The sequence below is a fragment of the Aethalodelphis obliquidens genome, unplaced genomic scaffold (genome assembly GCF_003676395.1).
Source record: "Aethalodelphis obliquidens isolate GAN/ISIS:26980383/991018 unplaced genomic scaffold, ASM367639v1 scaffold25, whole genome shotgun sequence".
NCBI classification, from domain to species: domain Eukaryota; kingdom Metazoa; phylum Chordata; class Mammalia; order Artiodactyla; family Delphinidae; genus Aethalodelphis; species Aethalodelphis obliquidens.
In genome coordinates this window covers 30106722-30128718 of record NW_020837969.1, presented here as the reverse complement: position 1 = coordinate 30128718, position 21997 = coordinate 30106722, and the positions used below count along the sequence as shown (strand labels likewise).

Below are 21997 nucleotides of genomic sequence, written 5' to 3'. Positions count from 1 at the left end.
CAGCATACTGTACACCTGTAACATATATAATATTGTACATCAACTATGCTTCAATAAAAAATAATACAATAAAATAAACAATATGAGAATATCTTTTAAGTAACACAACTACTTAAATTAAAAACAGGACTCCTCCCCTCCAAAAAAAATTCCCTTCAATATAATGAGACTCTAACTTCTCAAGGGTCTCAGTTTCCTCATCCATAAAACAAAAGTAAAGATTCAAAATCCTTTTTATCTTCCATTCCAAAATCTGACAAACTCTGGATATTTAAAGTTTTGGGTATTTTGATTCCAAAACTTTCCCTAAACTAATGCAAGCCTACTTATAGTCCTTATTTAGCTCACTTAATGTAAATATTCATATATTTCACTACAGAAATATCAATGAGGTTGATTACAAGGTGCTACCCCAGGACCCTGTTGGAGGTGTAATATAATACATAGTGAACTATACGTTATAAATGTATGCGAAGTGAACTATATTACCTACCTAAACTCTTATCTAAAATTCTAATGACATGCACCCCAAAGGTTTCAGATAAAGGATTATGGAACTCATATCTATTTCACAGAGATACTGTGAGGAATAAGTGAGTTAATAAATGTAAGGCAATTGACTCAGTTTCTAGAATGTTATAAATATCCAATAGAATGTTATCATTATCATCATCATCATTATTATGCTTGGTATTTGTATTAGGGGAACAACTTAGAGATGAAATTATCTTATAAGAACATGTAGCGAATTCTCCAATATCTCCCACTGGATGAATAAACTCCAAAATCTCAAACCAAATCCCTCCTTCTCTCTCTCTCTCTCACATAGACACACACACACACACACACACACACACACACACACAGTGTCATAGTTTCAGAGGAGGCAGCCTTATTTAAAATAAGATTCTCTCAGTAAAAATTCAAAGATCTTTTTATAAATACCAAAGTACCTTAGCCTATCTGCTATGAAATAAAAGTCATATTTTATCGCAAGATGAGAAAAATTTAAACAAATACATTTTTCTCTGCCCTTTGGCCTCCTCTCTCCCCGCACTGTGCACTGTGTATCTGCATTAGGCATCGACCAAACCTCCCCCATTGGCAGAAATACCTGCTCAACCATAAAGAGCAGCATTCTCCTAGCATCAATAAGACAACTCCTTAAAAGATAACATTCCTTCTTGACCTGTTAGGGGCCACGATGATAATTAAATCTCAATTGTGTAAACTGTCAATAATGCCTCATTGAATGTACAGCTCTCTGTCTCAAAAAACTTATATAACTGTACCTTGACTTCTAACGAGGGGAACAGTTCTCAGAGCTTTCTGAGATGCTCTTCCTGGGTTATAATCCTCAAATTTGGTTAAATAAAATTTTCCATTTCTTTCTTAGATCAGCTGATGAATTTTTCGTTGACATTAAAGATAAAGTAGATGCTAATTCGAAATCTCTTGCTTGTCTCAGAGTCTCTCTCTCTACAATTATACTTTACTTTTAAACATAAAACAGTTACAAAACAAATTAGAGAGCAGACCCCTGAAAGACTGAGTTACTTACTTAGGCTCTAGAATAATCAGAGCTCAAAATGAGACAATTTTAAAATTCCATTCGGAGACTGTGAGAGGAGAGGACAGAATAATCCCAGCTGATAGAAAATACAACTCACGCTATCCAAGTAGTTTGCTAAAAGAATCATCTCTTCTCGCACTGCAGTCTGGTTTCTTCCCATCATGTCATACTGAAAAGCAAAGAAGGGAAATCATTATCACCAAAGCAATTTAAGAATAAACTTTCTATAATCTCTTACAATGAAGATAAGAATCCAAATATTTCCTCTGAACCAAAAACTGAGGCACTTAGACATTCTCCTGCATTTCAAACTAATAAGTCTAAAGGTTACATTTTAGTGATAAATAGGAATAAAAGAAAAGCAGGTACGTGGGTGAAATGAATAATGAAAAAGCACTGAAATCTTAATCTTCTCCAAAGCAGTATAACTTTAAAACGAGTTTCATACTTAACAGTCTTTAATTCATTTTAATGCAAAAATATTTTCAAGCATTTCACAAAGGTAGAGTTTAAAACAATCAAAATACATAGATAAAGGAATGAAAGACAATCTGAAAGACTTCCTGATCCTTTCACCTCTTAGGCTAACGACATTACCAATAACCAATTTCTAAATTCTGGGCTAAATTAATTATCAGAAATTAACCAGCGTTCAGTAGTGAAAACATTATATGTAGATAGAAATAAAGAGATATATAAAAGTTTAACCATATTAAGCCAGTTGATTATGACTGATTCACTTCTTTGAGATCTAGCTAAATCCAAATGTCTATTTTAATATTATTTTAATATAACCAATTTAATAACTAATTAAAAGAACACTTTTAAAAGAACATGTGGTTTTGCTCTATGGTAAGGGCATTAATACCAGAATATATCAGATTTTATTAATTAGACATTTTATCATGATTCTCCTAAACAAAAAAAAATTTTTTTAATACACTTGACAAGGTTTGATTAAAATAGAACCATTTTTATTTTGAACCATTTTCTACCTATGTGGAGAGAGTAATAAAGAAAAACTTTTCAAATCTCTATTTTTGTCACTTGTCCACAACATTCTACAGGAACATTTTACACATTATCTGGGACAAAGTTCATGCTTGTTCATACTCCTTTATGCTTCTTCCTTCTACACTTGAGGATAATGAACCTATAATGAACAAATCTGAATATATTTCTATCTCTTAAAAATATGGCTTGTTTTTTTTCCAGTCTACATACAATAAGGGATTTTTTTTAAAAAAACATAAAAATCCTCAAAACTGTCTCTGCAGGTTACAAGAAAGGACTTGTCAATTGTGTTAAGTTTCTGCAAACAGCTTATTTGCACAAACAACAAAGTTGGAAGTACAAGTCACACAAAACATTTCAAATAATCTATAGGTTAAATTATATAGCAGCTGTATCTAAAATTGATAATGCTGTAAATGCTGAAATAGACACATAACTTTTTTTAGTTGAGTAAAGCACAATTCTTAAGTATGAATAAGGAAAATGCCCTGGTGTTATCCTGTACAATAAAATAAATAGTAAATGCTAAGCTGACCTATTCTCCTCTGCTCCCTTCTAAAGCATGCCAAGAACCTGGAAGTTTTCTAACTCTTAAATAGAATAGATAGATAGATATCTCTTAGAGATATCTTTCTCTTAGATAGATAGTTTTCTGTCTCTTAAATAGGTTAGCTGAAATTCTAGAAAGAAAAGCAATTTTATTAGGCAACAAAGCAATATCTGATTAACTGGGTTTATCACCACAGTCCTTTAAATGTCTCTGAAAAAGTCTCAAGAGCTTAACTGAGAGGCAGAACAGTTTCACTTAAGAAATTTGGCATATGCAAATCACCCAAAAGAACAGGGGGAAGAAAATCACCAGTAAAAAATAAAGGTAGAGGTAATCTCATTTGCTACATTCAGTTCTGGAGGTATTAGGAATATCATGTATGAATATCAAGAAAAAAAGTCATTTTAGTTTTTAAATTACATTTAACAGAAATCAATACAAATATGTTATATTTAATATTTCCTTCATGGGATGCTCACTTCTCATCTGCTTTTCATGAAAAAGAAGAAAAACTGTCACCAATCCTACCCTTTCCTTGTCTACGACAATGAACAGCTCCACATAGCGGGTCTGTGGCAGGACAGCTCTTCTTCTCTGTCAAACACACAAACATCATAAAGGCAAAAAAAAAAAAAAAAAAGGTATAAGGCTACACGTTTTTCATACATAATGATCTTACCCTAACCTCTAGTCACTTATTTCATGTCTGTTAAGAACGTCATAAAATGATTTTAACACATCCTAGATCAATAAAGCCAAAACAACACGTTTTTTTAAAAAAGTGATATCTGCCATCTGTACTGATCTGAGAAATATTCTATCTAGTTAAAGACAATATGAGTTATTCAAGTTTCCAAAGCAGAATAACTGATCTTCTAATATCTAAACTACACACACACACACACACGTTAACAGGAAACTCCATCACTTTGTTGGGAGTAGAAGAAAGAATATCTGCCAATAACCCAGAGCAGAAGGAAGGACAAGGTTGTCATTTTATTTTGTTATTGTTGTCCTTTATTTTTTTTCCTTCCAGTTTCATTGATACAATTGACCCTGACATACAAGGTTGCCACTTTAAAAAAAAATTAGTTCTGTGATTTTACAGAAATTTAGATAAAGTATAGCATGAGCTAAAATTTAATGTTTTCCAATGATTAAAAAGAACAGTACAAAAGTCAAAAGAATGAATGGCAGGAGAGGCAATGAAAATAATGCCATAAACTAGTATGAGTTAATTAAAATACACCAGAAGAAGAGGCACAAGCCTCTTCTACCACAGCGACATCATCTCATTATGTAGAAAGCTGGCTTCTCTGCAACTGAGGTTCCTCTGGTCCTAGAAACAGTTCAGGTTAAGAGACTCCTGTCACGGGCTTCCCTGGTGGCGCAGTGGTTGACAGTCCGCCTGCCAATGCAGGGGACACGGGTTCGTGCCCCGGTCCGGGAAGATCCCATATGCCGCGGAGCGGCTGGACCCGTGAGCCATGGCTGATGAGCCTGCGCGTCCGGAGCCTGTGCTCCGCAACGGAAGAGGCCACAACAGTGAGAGGCCCGCGTACGGGAAAAAAAAAAAAAAAAAAAAAAAGAGACTCCTGTCAAGAGTAAGCCAAGGAATCCTAAAGAAGTCTCAAAACAGGGATACCATGAGTGTCCCTGGAAAAAATCGGAGATCATTAAAGTTCTAAACCTCAATCTCTTTCCCTCTCTCTCTCTTTTTCACTTTAGAGCTCCAGAATTACCACTCCAGTCTGTGTAAAGCATATCTACATCAAAAAGACCACGGCTGGGGCTTCCCTGGTGGCGCAGTGCCCCGGTCCGGGAAGATCCCACATGCCGCGGAGTGGCTGGGCCTGTGAGCCATGGCCGCTGAGCCTGCGCGTCCGGAGCCTGTGCTCCGCAGCGGGAGAGGCCACAACAGTGAGAGGCCCACGTACCGCAAAAAAAAAAAAAAAAAAAAAAAAGCCCACGGCCGGACTTCCCTGGTGGCGCAGTGGTTAAGAATCTGCCTGCCAATGCAGGAGACACGGGTTCAAGCCCCGGTCCGGGAAGATCCCACATACCACGGAGCAACTAAGCCCGTGCGGCACAACTACTAAGCCTGCGCTCTAGAGCCCTCGAGCCACAACTACTGAAGCCCACGCACCTACAGCCCGTGCTCCGCAACAAGAGAAGCCACCGCAATGAGAAGCCCGCGCACCGCAATGAAGAGTAGCCCCGGCTCGCCACAACTAGAGAAAGCCCGCGTGCAGCAATGAAGACCCAATGCAGCCAAAAGTAAATTAATTAATTAATATTTTTTAAAAAGCCCTCTCAAAGTCACTGTAAAGGGCTATTAGGTAGCAATGACAAAAAGAAATACAGTTACTGTTTAAGACTTAAGCCCTAGTTTCCAAAACACAGAAGCCTGATTGTACTCATCGTGCTGGCAGGAACTGCGTATTGCTCGTCTTTTTATCCCCTTAGTACCCATCACAATGTCTGGCATACAGTTGGCAAAAACACAGTAATAACAGGTATTGGTTTAAGGCACAAACACAACATTTTTTTTTAACTTGAGTCTCAGCCATGAAGAAATACATTATGTCCTTACTCGAAGTAGCTGAGTGACGCTGGGAGGCTCTTCCTCTTCATCCTTTGTGGTTTCTTCCTCTGTATCCTTGTTGGAAACCCCACATTTCACAGGCTCTTTGTGGACATCATCCATTCGATAAAAGATGTGCTCAAAATGAGAGCTGTTTTGCAGGGGTTCAATCCCATAACTCACATTCTCTATATGCAGCAAGCCTCTTAAGTGTTGTATTACACATACACAAGTTTTTAGAATGAAAAAAAAAATACACAGGAAAAGGAATTAAGAAACCTGAATAAAAGTCGTACTTCTTAACATATGTAAGAAGGGGTAGAATGGTATAGAGAAAAACAGAGGCTTTACAGGCAGGCAGACCTAAACTTAAAGCACAAGACGACTACTCACTAGCATGACTGCCTGAAAGTTACCTAACCTCTCTGAGGGTTTGCTGTATAAGGAAAGGCAATTCAGAACAGTGGCTAAAAGTGTGAAGTCTGGAGCCAGAGGACCAGAGTTTGAATCCCAAATGTTTCCTACTAGCCTTAGTTTACATTCTCCATAGAGTTGTTCTGAAAACTAAATTATTTAATACACACAAAATACTTAGAACGTTGCCTGGCACACAGTAACTCTTCTACAAGTATCATTACTTAAATGGAGATAGTCACAGCCATCTTATATAGTTGGTTTGAGAATTTAAAGTAATATTTCTTAGTTCAATCAATCATGCAAACAATCAACCAGCCCAGTGTCATGCTGCCTGGCCCTTAATAAATTTAATTTTAATATTATTATCACTTCATTTGATACATGATATGATTTCTCTGAACCTCAGCTTGCTCACCTAAATATGGAAATAATCAGCCCCTTTTCACAGTCATTATGCACCTTAGATGAAAGAATATAGGTGAAAATTTTATAAACCTGAAGGGTGACAGAAATTTAAAGTATGCGTTATTTTAAATAGCAAAGTTTATTTAGTGGACTCAAAAAAATGAAATTTTTTCTTTAGTTATTAAAATTCATCAACTGCAAGACTGTCCTAAATAAACATGCTGAAAATGACATCTGAAACACAGCTATAAAGACCTTCAGCAACATCAAAGTAAAATCTAAATTTAAGTCCCCTAAAGTGACTTGATCTGGAGACAGAGATAGGTAAAGAGGAAAGAAATAAGGGAATGAAAAAACCCCAAAAAATTGATAAAGAAAATTCCTTACCTGAGTCCAAAACAGTTGCTAAGAGCAATCGATGAATTATAAACGCCCTCCACGTATCCCCGATAATGACAATGATTCTAAATGATAAAAACTGTATTATCTTCAAATACTGTTACATTGCTGAAAATCATCATAGAAACTGCAGAACCAACAAAATTACTTAAGGCCCATAAACTAAAACTTTTTATTATTGGCATCCCATCATTATCACATGGCATTCTTTGTACTATCTTCAGACTGTCTACTATCACCCTACAGCTACACAAATGTTTAGGCAGAATTCCAGAGGACACTAAGTACAAACAACTCTACTCCTATAACCTTTAAACCTAGAAGCAGAACAAGGAAGCATAACGTCATGTTTAACATTTTTAATCACAGGCAAGAAGATGCCACAGCAGCCAACTGAAATCCAATACAGAAGAGGACCTTGTGACAGGCTAGTGACACCAAGAGGGAAAAAATTCAGTACACGGCAAAAACAGTGAATTTGATCCGATGATTTTCTTTTCTTCATATAAGCATACTGATTATACTATTATTATTATTAGTTATACATTTAACCATCTTTAAAAATTAAAGAGACTTTATCCTTAATCTTGAGCAAGAAACTGACCAGTGGAAATGCAAGCATATCACTTACTAATATCAGAATTTTTTAGTACACAATGAGATTTTTTCATCTTTAAAACAACTGTAAAGCACTAAAAAAGAAAAGCCAAGGGGAGTGGGAGGAGGAGGAGGAGGACCAGCCCTGCCAGACCTTATGACATATCATCGGGCCTTAATAATTAAAACAGTAGGGTCCTGGTGGTGCGTTAACTGAGAGACCAACTAGTGGAGCAGAATACGAAGTCTCAAAATAGACTGAAATACATGTGGAACCTTATATGATAAAAGTGGCATCTCAAATCACTGAGGCAAAGATGCACTTTTTAACAAGTGGAGCTCAGCCAACCGGTTAGACATTCAAAAAAGGGTAAAGTAGATCCATACCTCACACCATACTAAGAATAAGCTCCAAATGGATCAAGAATCCAAACATTTAAAAAAATGAACCCATGCAAGACCTAAAAGCAAACATGGGTGAATTCCTCTTTAAGCTGGTGTAGAGAAAGACTTCCTATCACTCAAAATCTAGAGTCAACAGAAGAAAAGACTGATAATTTTCACTGTATTAAAAAAAATTTTTTTAACTTCTACATTAAAAGAAACACCAAAAAAAAAAGTCAAAAGACAACTCAGAGACTGGTGAGAAGTATCTGTAACTTTTATCATAGATAAAACTATACTATATTATATATAATACAAAGAACTCTGAAACATTAAAGGGGAAAGATTAAACCTAATAGAAGATGGAGCAAAAGAGTTGAACGACAATTCAGAAAAGAAGATATAAAAATGCCCTTATATAAATGAAAAGATTTTCAATTTCACCAATGATACAGTAAGAACCCATGAGTCTATGCTGATATAAACAAGTAAGAAGGAAAAACTCTTCCTTACAGTAGAAACCACCAGTGAATACAGAAGCACTGATGAAATTAGGAAATCACCATTTTGACAACCATCATAACAACTGATTCAGGCAAATACTAAAACTAGGGGGTAAAAATTTGAGAAGCATTGGGATAGTTACTAAGCTTCAAAGTATCTAACCAAAAAAGGCAAAACACAGTAACTTTACAGAGAAGAAACCCAGCAGACAACTCCTTAATCATCAATGTTAACACTGTCAGTGATAAACTAATTGCAGCACATGCTCATGATATGATACAGAGAACGGCTCAATGTCCCTTCAGGGTGGATTCCTGCCAAAAGTGCATAACCTGAATCCAATCATGAGTAAACATCACACAAACCCAAATTGCAGGACGTTCTACAAAACGTCGGCCTGTACTTCTCAAAAATGCCAATGTTGTGAAATACAAGGGAAGACTATGGATTTCTGGATTAAAGGAAACGGGAGACTGCTGAGCATAACACGTGAAATTGGATTTCCTTTCACTATAAAGTACATTATTAGGATAATGGACCAAAACAAATATCAATAAGGTATGTAACTGAATAACAGTATTGCTTCAATATTAACTTCTTAATTTTGAGAACTATACTATGGTGACATAAAAGAAATTCTTGTTTTTAGGAAATTTACACTGAAGTATTTAAGAGTAAAGGGACACCAGGTGTACAACATACTCTTCAGGAAAGAAAAAAAAAGAGAGAGAAGAAGGGATAAAGTATACGTGATAAATGCTAACTTTTGGAGAATCTAGGTAAAGGGTATGCACGAATGTTTTCTATCATTCCTGCAACTTTTCCTATAAGTCTAAAACTGTGAACATTTTTTAAAAAATTAAACAATTATGCACTAAACAACACAGGTGAAATTTCAACATTTTACAACTTTTTCCAGTGTGAGGCTATTTACAACCACTGTTTTCTTTCTAGTGCTTTGTAGTTAAAGTCTAGCTTTGATACTGTCTTCTTCTCACTAGAGGAAAAGAGACACCTCTTCTATTACAGATGAGGTAGCACTTATGAGATAGTAATACAGTAACTCACAGCGCTCAAAAATTAAATGCTTCTACTTCCACTATAATAGAAGCTCTCATTTGACATGACTGAAATCCAGCACTTGATCACTCTATCTACCAACTTGATGGTATTTCTTTAATAACTTGGTTTTATTAAATCTTTCCAAAGCCTTCAATTTAGTTTTTTTAAAAAACAACAAATCCTATTTCGCAAGTTTACAAAACATCCAATTGAATCGCATGATTAGAGTAAAGGTATAAATGGCATAAACAGTTTTGGAAACACAAAAACTGTAAGCAAAAAACTCAACTACTGGGAGTAGAAGTACTCAGAAGTATCTGAGAAGAGCCTACCAGCCACAAGGGCCAGCGAGCTTGGGGCAGACAACAAATTTTTCAGAGGAAAGAAGGAGCATTAATTAACTGAGGGAGTTAGTTGAGAGACTTTCTAATGCATTTGCAAGGTACCCCAAAGTTCAAAGACTAATACTAATTTGGAGTTTTATTTCACACAGCAACTCATACCAAGTGGTTATTAAAACTGTGTTTCTTTGTGAAAAATGGCCTTGTGAAAGATGCTGATGATGAAAGCCACATAAGAGCTTTACAAATTAAATAACAGAATCACAAGAGAAAGCATTTACATTTTCTCAGTGTAACTTAACTACATTTTATGAACAAAAGTATATTCCATGATGATATCTGACAATGTTGCCACACACACAAAAATGCCAGTACCAAAGTTTTAATTACTATCTCAAATCTATAGTCACACTTTTATCTATTTGAACAATATTCAATAACCAATAAGTGAAAGGCTCCATCTGTCTTAGTTTATATTTTTCAAACACCCAGGAAAACATAATTAAATTGTAATTCTTTATGATAACAGTTGAATAAATTTCTATAAAACTGAAATCTATTTGTAGCAGTTTTAAGCATATAAACTTTCAATAATAGTAAAAAATAATATTGAGTTCACAGTTGTTGGACTGACTGTTCTAAGTAGTATCTTACAAGTATTAACTCATTTAAGCTTCCCAATAACTCCATGAAGTTATAATTATTATTCCCATTTTAAGGTGAGGATTCTAAGGCACAAACAGGTTTAAGAAACTTGACCAGCAAATAAATAATAGAGCCAGGAATCAAGTCCAAGCAGTGTGTGTTACCAAAATCCAGGCCAAGAAACCACTCCAACAGAAAAAATGCCTTTTTAAAATCACTGCTTTTGTTGAGTGGCATAAATTATGTGGTCTTTGGTCTCATGCTGTAGTAATCTTCGGATGGATGACTGGATGGATGGATGAACGGCTGAATGGATTACCTGTGTTCTGGTTTATGCTATCACATACATTTAAACTCCTCTACTATTTTGCTATTAAACAATGGAAAAACAATAAAACAAAACAAAACAAATAAAATAAAACAATGGACAAACACAACATTGAGATAAAGGAGTCAGAAAACTGGCCAGCAAAGGATGGATCTAAGTCAGCACTGCCTTTTTTAAGTACTAATAATTAATCTAAAATAAAGGTTTTCATAATTCAAAAAGAGTCATGTACACAATGTTCATTGCAGCTCTATTTACAATAGCCAGCACATGGAAGCAACCTAAATGTCCACTGACAGATGAATGGATAAAGAAGATGTAGCACATATATACAATGGAATATTACTCAGCCAGAAAAAGAAATGAAATTGAGTTATTTGTAGTGAGGTGGATGGACCTAGAGTCTGTCATACAGAGTGAAGTAAGTCAGAAACAGAAAAACAAATACCGTATGCTAACACATATATATGGAGTCTAAAAAAAAAATGGTTCTGATGAACCTAGGGCAGGACAGGAATAAAGTCGCAGACATAGAGAATGGACTTGAGGACACAGGTAGGGGGAAAGGTAAGCTGGGACGAAGTGAGAGAGTGGCATTGACATATATACACTACCAAATGTAAAATAGCTAGCTATTGGGAAGCAGCCGCATAGCACAGGGAGATCAGCTCGGTGCTTTGTGACCACCTAGAGGGGTGGGATAGGGAGGGTGGGAGGGAGGGAGACACAAGAGGGAGGGGATATGGGGACATTTGTATATGTATAGCTGATTCACTTTGTTATACAGCAGAAACTAACACAACATTGTAAAGCAATTATACTCCAATAAAGATGTTAAAAATAAATAAATAAAATAAAATAAAGGTTTTGCCTTCTATTTATTTGAAGAGAGCTGCAAAAGTGCAAAACTAACATAAACAATTCCACCTAGCAAAACATAACAAAGCTCAGGGGAAAAATAATACATGTTTAATGGTAACAAAGATTTCTCATGAAAACTATAGCAAAAATTAATAATATATAATACCTAACTGCCAAAAGGGACTTTAAGACACTCTTACCAACTAAAATTCGAAATATTTATGCTCTAATTAAATAACACATAAAGCAAAGTTGACATCTGTCAATTATTTCAAGTATTCCTGGCCAGTTCTGTCCTCAGGAAAACTCTGTTCTCTGATGCAAAAAGGACCACAATTCTTAAGAAAATAATTGTTTTCAGCAAAAAATCAGAACGTATAATAGGAAACAAGTGTTTGTTCTTTACTAAGTACTAATGGCAAGTCAAATGGTTTAATAAGGAAGTAAGATGTACTTTAAGAGGTATCCATTTTCAGCAAAATAAATAAAATAAAAAATAAAAAAATAAATCAAACTTTTCCCCTTCATAATCTGTAAGGATTATCATTCAATAGAAGATTATTTTCCTGCTCTTTTAAAAATCACTTGACCATGGAGAACCAGGAGAGCCGTAAGGTAAATACTGTTTAATTTATGTCAATGCACTCACGCTCCCACCCCAGGACAATGCCATATATAATAATATCAAAAGAGGTCCTTGGGGAAGCACAAGGTAACAGTCCTGAGTACCTGAAGAGAACGCACTTTAAAATTATAATTGTTTTAAATTCTGCTATAGGGTCAGGAGGAAAATATATTACCTGTATATCAGGGTAGTCAGAGATCAGAGCCCCTTCCTTGTTGTAGGTATAAACTACAAAATCTTTGGGTAAAAGGTCCCTGCAAGAGGAATAAAACACACCATTTAAAATTATTTTATCTATTTGCAACTAAGGACACAACTTATAAGGCATTATCCCAGAAGAGATGAGCAGAAATAAAAACTTTCACCTGATAAACTGTTATTCAAAGAAGGAGCTACCATAAAACTAAAAGCTCATGAAGGGACCTGCATCTGAAATCATGCGTTGTCCTCACGGTCATAAAATGCTGGTTGCATAAAACATGCGTAACATCCTTAAAGTTTTCTGATACATCTCATAGGAAAAGTATAAATTAGGTTATATAGTACACCATATTTCTAGAAGAAAATAAATGATTTTACCCTCTTTTAAATGTCCTATATAAAGAAGCAGCGCTCCTTGACCTCCTAAGTACGGGGGCAAAATCTGTGTCAGCTGTTAGAGGAAACAATCATTGCTGATTCCTGAAGCTTCCTTCCATGTTAAGGTAGACTGATAGTGGAAACCACACGTGCAAAATAGGGTTAGCTTTGTCAATGAAAAGATATCCAGTGATGCTTGTTGAAGATGGTAAGGCAGACTTTATTATCGACATAAGTATAGGAACCACTGCAAAGGGATTTTACAGGGTGGTGGGGAGAAAGACCAGGCTCAACTCCAAATACAGCATGGGGAAGTGGGAATTTATAACCAAGGAGCATGGTGAGGGTCAGTGGATGGAAAATTACTATGAGGAAACAACAGGGGTGAGGGACATTCTGGCTAAGCTAACCTAACAGATTCTTGCTGAGGACAGGCCAGGGTGATCAGACATCACTGGGCGGGGAAGGGGAGTGGAAGATAAAGAACCTGATCAGACATCCAGAATGATCAGATATGGGGGGGAGGGGGAAGTTCTTGCTAAAACTAGATTTTACAGCAAACTACACTGATGGACCTAGGAGAAGGTTCAGGAACCTGACTGAAGTTTGGTCAAGTAAAGAATCTTTGTTAGTCTCCCTTCTTGTTCAAGGAAAGAAAAGACATTCTTCTTTCCTCTGAATAATACAAGTCCATTTCCTCATTCAGTTGTCTTTTGTTCATTACAGACCAGCTGAATCATCTATTGGAACCTGATAGTAGAGGATATTTGCTGGGTGGTGCTGGCAGTCAGGCATTTAATGAGGGGAGTTGCTATGAAAAATAAAAGAAAAACAAAGATTAATAGTTAGAAACCCAGTTTCTGAGTCCAGGAGGAAGCCATCAAGATTTTTTAGACTTGAGCTTGGAGCATCTTCAGGTGTTAGACTGAGGTTGGCACTGGCCACCTGACACATTTTCCTAGTTTGCAGTTTCAATGTCACTGGTGATAGCATCAGGTATTCTGATGAATTTCCTGAGAGGTCCACACAGCAGGAGGCATGAAGCTCGCCCATACATGATCTATTGTAATCATTTTTTTTTTGAAGTTTCTATCAAGTCTTCCAGCTGCAGCTTACAGAGTTTCAGGAAAAGGGCAGTTTTAGTTGTCAAGATTCCAAGTCAGAAAGGACAAAATTTGGAAATGTGAACTTAGAGAGTTGTAGCCAGATACAGGAGGAAACTAGAAGAATTCAGGATTTGGTCAAGCTGGCAAAATGTGCAAGATGAAAGCAGCAACAGTTCACTATAGTTTTCCATTGAAACAAACAAAAAAGCACATTCTCTCTACAGTCACACCCATTTCTGTGAACGATAAAGTAAGACTAATTTGTTTGCAAGGAAGTTTGGTCTCATTAAATTTGGCCTGGTTATTTACATAAGTACAGCAAAAACAGTGATTGACCACATAGTACCTTGTTTGAGTTTGCTTTGCTGGAGCATTCCCTCTCAAGGCTAAGAAGCCAAGTCAAAAACTTGCCACCAGATCTGACTGCAATACCTATAGATTTGGGTGAATTCCTCTCTTCTGCAGGTTCCCCAAACATCCTGAGGTTCCTGGGCCTGCCAGAAGTGACCTTCCTTACTCACCTGTAAGGCAGGAAACCCTGTAAGCCAGGAACAGGATGGTTCTTCCGAGGGGAGCTGTATAAACATTGCCTTCTTAAAGTCAACCTTAGATCCTTAGAGCTATCTGGTCATATCTGATTCAGTACACATCATTCCCAAATATGACATTACAATCAAAGTCTTGGTAATATAAGAAAGGTTTCCAATTGCTTTGTGTTACAAGGAGGATAGATTTTGACTGAACTTATGCAAATAACTATACTGCCGTGAATATAAGATGTGTTAACACATCAAATAAACCTGATTAGTACAACATCTCTCTTTTCATAAGGAGACAAATCCTTTGAGATTTTCCAAGGGCCATTTTGGAAATATCAAAGTTAGTTTGGGGTCAAAGAGACTCCACTTAGAATTTGATTTGGGGAAATTGTCAAAAATGCCAAAAGGTTTGAACGCTTGACTAAATTGGACCACAGGTGTCACTGTGAAACAACACTTAGCTGTCCATTTAATCAAAGTCACAATTAAGAGATTTCAAAGGCACATACAGAAAGTTACCCAGTTATTAAAAAAAAAAACAAAAAACTCTTAGCTTTCTTAATATTGAGAAGATCTGGTTTTCTGAAATAATCAAAGACCTGATAAACACAAGACACACTGGAAATTATCTTAAAACACAAAATCTTATCCTCCCAAGCTGATTACTTAAGTAAAGAAAACAACCTTTTTTACCATTTCCTATTAAGAGGAAACCAATAATCTAAGAAAACCTTGTGTTTTAACAGAGAAAGAAAACCAAATTCTGGTTTTGTATCAGTGTACTATTAATACTAAGGCAAATTAAACAAACAAACCAAAAAACCTTACAAATAAATCCATCCAATAGTAGCCAGTTTTGACCACACAAGGAAAGATTCCTTTTCCAAGGTCCCTTTTCCACAAACTTTCTTTAGAAATTTTCTTACATCACTCAGTTTTTGTCCTACATTTTTCTTCTTTCTCATTCTGGAACAACCATTCATTCTACTTTGGGACAAAATTATCCTCTCTTATCCTTAGCAAAACATATCTTTCATACCCTTCCTTATCAAAAATACACCTTATATTTTCCTTGTATACCGTTTGTTTTCTTTACCCTTATTATTCCTAGTGGTTTCATTTATTTATATTGATTAGATTTTTTAATCATTAGTAACTCTAATTTTCAGTAAAAACTAGGAAGCAGGCAATTGCAAACTGTCTGCTACATACTATCATTCTGTAATAATGAATACATTATTTCATAATTTCTAGAGATGTGTCTTTTTCACAGTACAATTCCTCATGCTTACTAACAGACCTAAATATATTTAGCTTCTCTATACCATATGAAAACAAGATGCCAAAAGTAAATAAAATTAAATTTCTCTTCGGCAATTAATATTTCAATATTTTATCTTATTTGGAAATTATGTAGTCAATGATTACCCATCTTTGACTTAACTTCGTATAGCTTTAAGGGTTCAAGTTATGAAAAAAATGTTTGAAACTATTTTTCAGGAGGCATAAAACATAATTACCATTGAAAAGTTCATTTATAAACTTTTAGTCCACTTACATCTATTTAATTTACTTGTTCTGAACAATTATACTTGAATTACTCATGAAAATTTCATGAGCCATTAATTAAACAAAGCTAGCCATCCATCATCTTAAGTTGTTTTTCTTGTTGACAATCACGCAAGTATCAAAAAAAAAATCACAAAAGCGAAGAACAAAAAATTATATATTTATGGTTCTTGCCTCTTTTGTTTTAACTGCCATGCTTGACATCAAGCAATTCCTTTTTATTATACATTTTGTCCTAAGGGTTGATTTATAATTTATAATCTTAAATATCTGGTAGAGATAACATAAGCTTATTTGAATAGTAAACATAGGTGGAAAAAATTGCATATCTGCATTACATATTTAAAGCCGACAGCCCTGAAGTTGTCAATTTATCAACAACTGTATCAATAATATAAGAACTAGCAAAAAGATTATTCAAGATCATGTGAACTTAAAAACACTTGGGTTAGTTTCTGTATTCCTGAGAGTTTTAAGAACATAATTTATCTAAGTGCTCATTTATCTCTAAACCAATTTGAATAGAACTCTTTAAGGGATTTTATAAATTAATGTGATAATACCATCCAGAGGTAGGAAACTATCACACACCTATAACATACATATATATAGAAATACATAAACATACAGACACAAATAGAGAACTTAAGAGTTTTCATTTTAAAATTTTAGCCGTGAGTCAGTAAAACAGCAATACAATCTCATTTGCTTATCTCCACTTCGTATTTTCATCTGAATTGTCTCTGGCAAATAAAACAAGTTAAGGTCACCTGCCTACCAATACTTCTGGAGGAGACTTTTAAGATCTTCTCTTGCCGTGATACGTAATCTTCCTTTGCTGTGGTCTAAATTTTAGGCAACAGACTGAAGAGACATCTAACTGCTGTCTGGATGTTTCCAAAGCCCATGTGAGTGGACAAATCATTCAGTTCTATTTCCAAATAGCCTTTTGTTCTTCTTTTCAGACTCAGGTAGCTGCTTTCAAGGCTACCTGAGTTTCTTGAGAGCCCCCGACGGACGGCAAGGGACCAAAAATGGAAGTGGCTGTGGGGAGCTGAGGGGCTGCAGTGGGAGGGGAAAGTCTGATGGGTGTTCACAGAGGGATGGAGGAGGTGGCGGTTTGAAGTGGGACATATCAAAGGATCCAAGGGAACTGGGGGGAAGATTGATGGTGGTAAGAGGAGGACGGAGGAGCAGAAGCAACAGGGAGGGAGCAGTATTAGAGCAGTCAATCTGGGGAGATCTCAAGTTTCCAAAAGACGCCAACAAAGTTCCAAATTATCCTCAGCAAAACATGCCAACAAGAACAGAAGCAGACAGAGCTGGCATAGCAGAGAGTCAGCAGGATGTGAGAAGAGGTGGTTTAGTTGGCTGAGAAGTTCCAATGGGAGAAGCCAGATCCAAAAGAGAGAACAGAGACTTCACACAGAGTCAGGAAGAAAGAAGCTCCAGCCCAGGACACCAGGGAGTAATCCCCATTCAGAACACGGAGCCAGGAAGACCTTCCAGCCCAGGAGGTACCTGTCGAAAGAAGCCTGGGACTCTAACCCAGCTTCAGAGGGTATACCCAAAACCGTAAAAATCAAGTCAGCTTCAACAGATGTTTGTCTGGAGCAATGGTTCAGGAGTCAGAGTCACCAATGGATCCCCGATCAGTCAGTCAGGACTGAAGACAAGGGCTTCAAGGTGCATACTTAGGGTCCAGAGTGAGAGGTCGGGGGGTCCAGTGATGAATCTGATCCTATACGAGTCATGGCGCCATGACTGTCAAAGAAAAAAATATTCAGTGACACGTGTTAAAGATGGTGAGGCTAACCTTATTCAGGACCACTGCAATGGCATTTTACAGTGAGGGACAGAGATCAGGCTCAACTCCAAGCACAGCATGGGCAGGTGGGAATTTGTACCCAATGAGCAGGGTGGGGGTCAGTGGATGGAAAATTACTAAGATGAAACACCACGGTGAAGGAAGCTCTGGCTAAACAGACTCATGGATTCTTACTGAAGACAGGCCACGGTGACCAGACATCACCCGAGGGGATGGCGGAAGATGAGGAATTTGATCAGATGTTGAGGGTGGGGGGTTCTTGCTAAACTCACTTAGCAGGGTTCTTGCTAAAACTGGATTTTCCAAGGAAGTGTAGACATGCACCCAGGGGAAAGTTCAGTAGCCTGACCAAAGTCTGGTCAAGCAAAGGACCTGTGTCATTTGCAGCAGCAATGGAGCAGCAGTATACTCATCTCCAAGGCTTATGGACAAGGCATGGATGCAGGGTGCCAGCTAGTGGTTTATGAAGTAACCCTTAACCTTCTAAACTCCAGGCTCAGACTGTCTAGACTGTTTAAGAGATGGAGAGATCAACGGTTTACGTGCAGTTTAATCAGTTACACAGCCTGACTTTAGCCACGTGACCAATATAGTATAAAAGACCCCTTCGGTAAACATGATGCTTGTTTACCCTGAAAAGATGATGCTTCAGTCATATCTCAGTGGTTTGTAATCTGAAGACAAAGCACATCTGTGCAACTGAAAAAGGACCCTGGGGGGCTCTGTCTGGAAGTGTTCAAACTCCTTGACGATCTCCTCTGCTTTCTTTGTCCTGATGTCCTGTTCCCTTTACCTTTATGAAAGTCTCCTTGAGTGAGCTTCGGAGTAGCCCGTGGAGTTTTGAGTCCTTTCCATTATCCAACCCTGTTCAGTCACTGCCCTGTCTCTCCCCTTTCTCCCCAACACATACACACTCTTTGCTCCCTCTGGTGGTGAATTTAAAAAGAATAAACTGGAGATGGTACTTGGCTTTGCTCTGCCCTTCCTCTTCCTTGGAAGTCACTGCCTGCCAGTGGGAGCACAGATTCTGCCACGCTCCTCCAGGAGCAGGCCTGCCACCGTGCAGGCTGACGTGAGTGGATGAATCTGCCTAATCCGGGGTTCAGGACTGGCAGGTCCATCAGGCTCTCATTCTATGGTAAATCCTCTAACCCAGCCCTCATCAATAATAAAAGTGGTATTTTGACCTCCTATCTAACTCACCCTTTTAGTTTATGTTTAAAGTTGTTGAGCACAGGCAGAGAAAAGGTGGCCCCACAACCCACAGTCCCTGCCAAATAACCCAGCAGAAGTAATTATGTCCATCCCTCTGCAAGGAGGCTTCGTATCTTTCAGCAAGGGATTCATGACCAAAAAATGTTAAGACTGCCATTGTAGAAGCCCTGGGAGGAAAAAAATAAGCGCTCACTCAAACAGAGTCCCCCGTTCATTGATAGCCACAATAATAGGCTATCTACCCTAACTCTTTTTCGCTAGTGATCATTAGCTTTGATGACTGCCTTTCAAAGATATTCAAAGACCTGGCTCCTCTTAACAAATGCCTGGACAAGTACATTTGCCCACTAATTCAAGAAGCATAGGGGGGACCTTCAAGATGGTGGAGGAGTAAGACGTGGAGATCACCTTCCTCCCCACAAATACATCAGAAATACGTCTACATGTGGAACAACTCCTACAGAACACGTACTGAACGCTGGCAGAAGATCTCAGACTTCCCAAAAGGCAAGAAACTCCCCACGTACCTGGGTAGGGCAAAAGAAAAAACAGAGGCAAAAGAATAGGGACGGGACCTGCACCTCTGGGAAGGAGCTGTGAAGGAGGAAAAGTTTCCACACACTAGGAAGCCTCTTCACTGGTAGAGATGAAGCTTCAGAGCTATGGAGGAGAGCGCAACAACAGGGGTGCAGAGGGCAAAGCGGAGAGATTCACGCACAGAGGATCAGTGCCAACCGGCACTCACCAGGCCGAGAGGCTTTTCTGCTCGCCTGCCGGGGCAGGTGGCGGCTGGGAGCTGAGGCTCGGGCTTCAGAGGTCAGATCCCAGGGAGAGGACTGGGGTTGGCTGCCTGAACACAGCCTGAAGGGGTTAGTGCGCCACAGCTAGCTGGGAGGGAGTCCGGGAAAAGGTCTGGACCTGCCTAAGAGGCAAGAGACCATTGTTTCGGGGTGTGCGAGGAGAGGGGATTCAGAGCACTGCCTAAACGAGCTCCAGAGATGGGCGCGAGCCGCGGCTATCAGCTTGGACCCCAGAGATGGGCATGAAACGCTAATGCTGCTGCTGCAGCCACCAAGAAGCCTGTGTGAGAGCACAGGTCACTATCCACACGCCCCCAAGGAGCCTGTGCAGCCCGACACTGCCAGGGTCCCATGATCCAGGGACAGCTTCCCCAGGAGAACACACCGCATGCCCCAGGCTGTTGCAATGTCACGTCGGCCTCTGCCACCACAGGCTCGCCCCGCATTCCAATTATAACTACTGTACCCCTCCCACCCCCCCCACCTGAATGAGCAAGAGCCCCCTAAACAGCCGCTGCTTTAACCCCCTCCTGTCTGGGTGGGAACAGATGCCTGGGAGCAACCTACACACAGAGGCGGGGCCAAAACCGAAGCTGAACCCATGAGCTGTGTGAACAAAGAAGAGAAAAGGAAATTTCTTTGTGCAGCCTCAGGAACAGCAGATTAAATCCCCACAATCAACTTGATATACCCTGCATCTGTGGAATACCTGAATAGACAACGATCATCCCAAAATTGTGGCGGTGCACTTTGGGAGCAACTGTAGACTTGGGGTTTGCTGTCTGAGATTGACTTCTTTCCGATTTTTATGTTTATCTCAGCTTACTGTTTAGCATTTGTTATCATTGGTGAATCTGTTTATTCGTTTGGTTGCTCTTTTCTTTTTTTTTTTAAACTATTATTATTTTTTACAATAATTTTTTAAAATTATTATTTATTTAATTTTTATTTTTTCTCCCTTTTCTTCTGAGCCGTGTGGCTGACAGGGTCTTGGTGCTCCAGCCTGATGTCAGGCCTGAGCCTCTGGGTGGGAGAGGCAAATTCAGGACACTGAACCACAAGAGACCTTCCAGCCCCACATCATATCAAATGGCGAGAGCTCTCCCAGAGATCTCCGTCTCAATGCTATGACCCAGCTCCACCCAACAGCCAGTAAACTCCAGTGCTGGACGCCCCATGCCAAACAACTAGCAAGACAGGAACACAACCCCACCCATTAGCAGAGAGGCTGCCTAAAATCCTACTAAGTTCACAGACACCCCAAAACACGCCACCGGACGAGGTGCTGCCCACCAGAAAGACAAGATACAGCCCAACCCACCAGAACACAGGCACCAGTCCCCTCCACCAGGAAGCCTACACAACCCACTGAACCAACCTCACCCACTGGGGGCAGGAAACAAAAGCAACAGGAATTATGAGCCTGGAGCCTGAAAAAAGGAGACCCCAAACACAGTAAGTTAAACAACATAAGACATAGAAAGGAGCAGCAGAAGGAGGAGCAAGCTAAAACCCCACCAGACCAAACACATGAAGAGGAAATAGGCAGTCTACGGGAAAAATAATTCAGAGTAATGATAGTAAAGGTGATCCAAAATCTTGGAAATAGAATGGAGAAAATACAAGAAACGTTTAACAAGGACTTAGAAGAACTAAAGAGCAAACAAACAATGATGAGCAACACAATAAATGAAATTAAAAATTCTCTGCAAGAGGAATAAAGACGCAGACCTCTTAGAGAACGGACTTGAGGTTATGGGGAGGGGGAAGGGTGAGCTGTGACAGGGCGAGAGAGAGTCATGGGCATATACACACTAACAAACGCAGTAAAGTAGATAGCTAGTGGGAAGCAGCTGCATGGCACAGGGATATTGGCTCGGTGCTTTGTGACAGCCTGGAGGGGTGGGATGGGGAGGGTGGGAGGGAGGGAGACGCAACAGGGAAGACATATGGGAACATATGTTTATGTATGACTGATTCACTTTATTATAAAGCAGAAACTAACACACCATAGTAAAGCAATTATACCCCAATAAAGATGTTAAAAAAAATAAAATAAAATAAAATAAAAT

At 38.4% G+C, this 21997-nt stretch overlaps 1 protein-coding gene across 2 annotated transcripts in view; it reads right to left on the bottom strand.

Moving 5' to 3' along the window:
- ADAM9 (ADAM metallopeptidase domain 9) overlaps window positions 1-21997 on the bottom strand; it is a 102827-nt gene that overhangs the window by 61860 nt on the left and 18970 nt on the right. The window contains exons 4-8 of one of the 2 annotated variants that reach the window (XM_027122879.1): window positions 12465-12543; window positions 6931-7007; window positions 5731-5926; window positions 3666-3731; window positions 1671-1742 (exon numbers count right to left, since the gene is read on the bottom strand). In XM_027122879.1, the coding sequence (XP_026978680.1) occupies window positions 1671-1742; window positions 3666-3731; window positions 5731-5926; window positions 6931-7007; window positions 12465-12543 (490 nt within the window). The remainder of the gene's footprint in view (window positions 1-1670; window positions 1743-3665; window positions 3732-5730; window positions 5927-6930; window positions 7008-12464; window positions 12544-21997) is intronic. The other variant, XM_027122881.1, reaches the window with a different exon arrangement.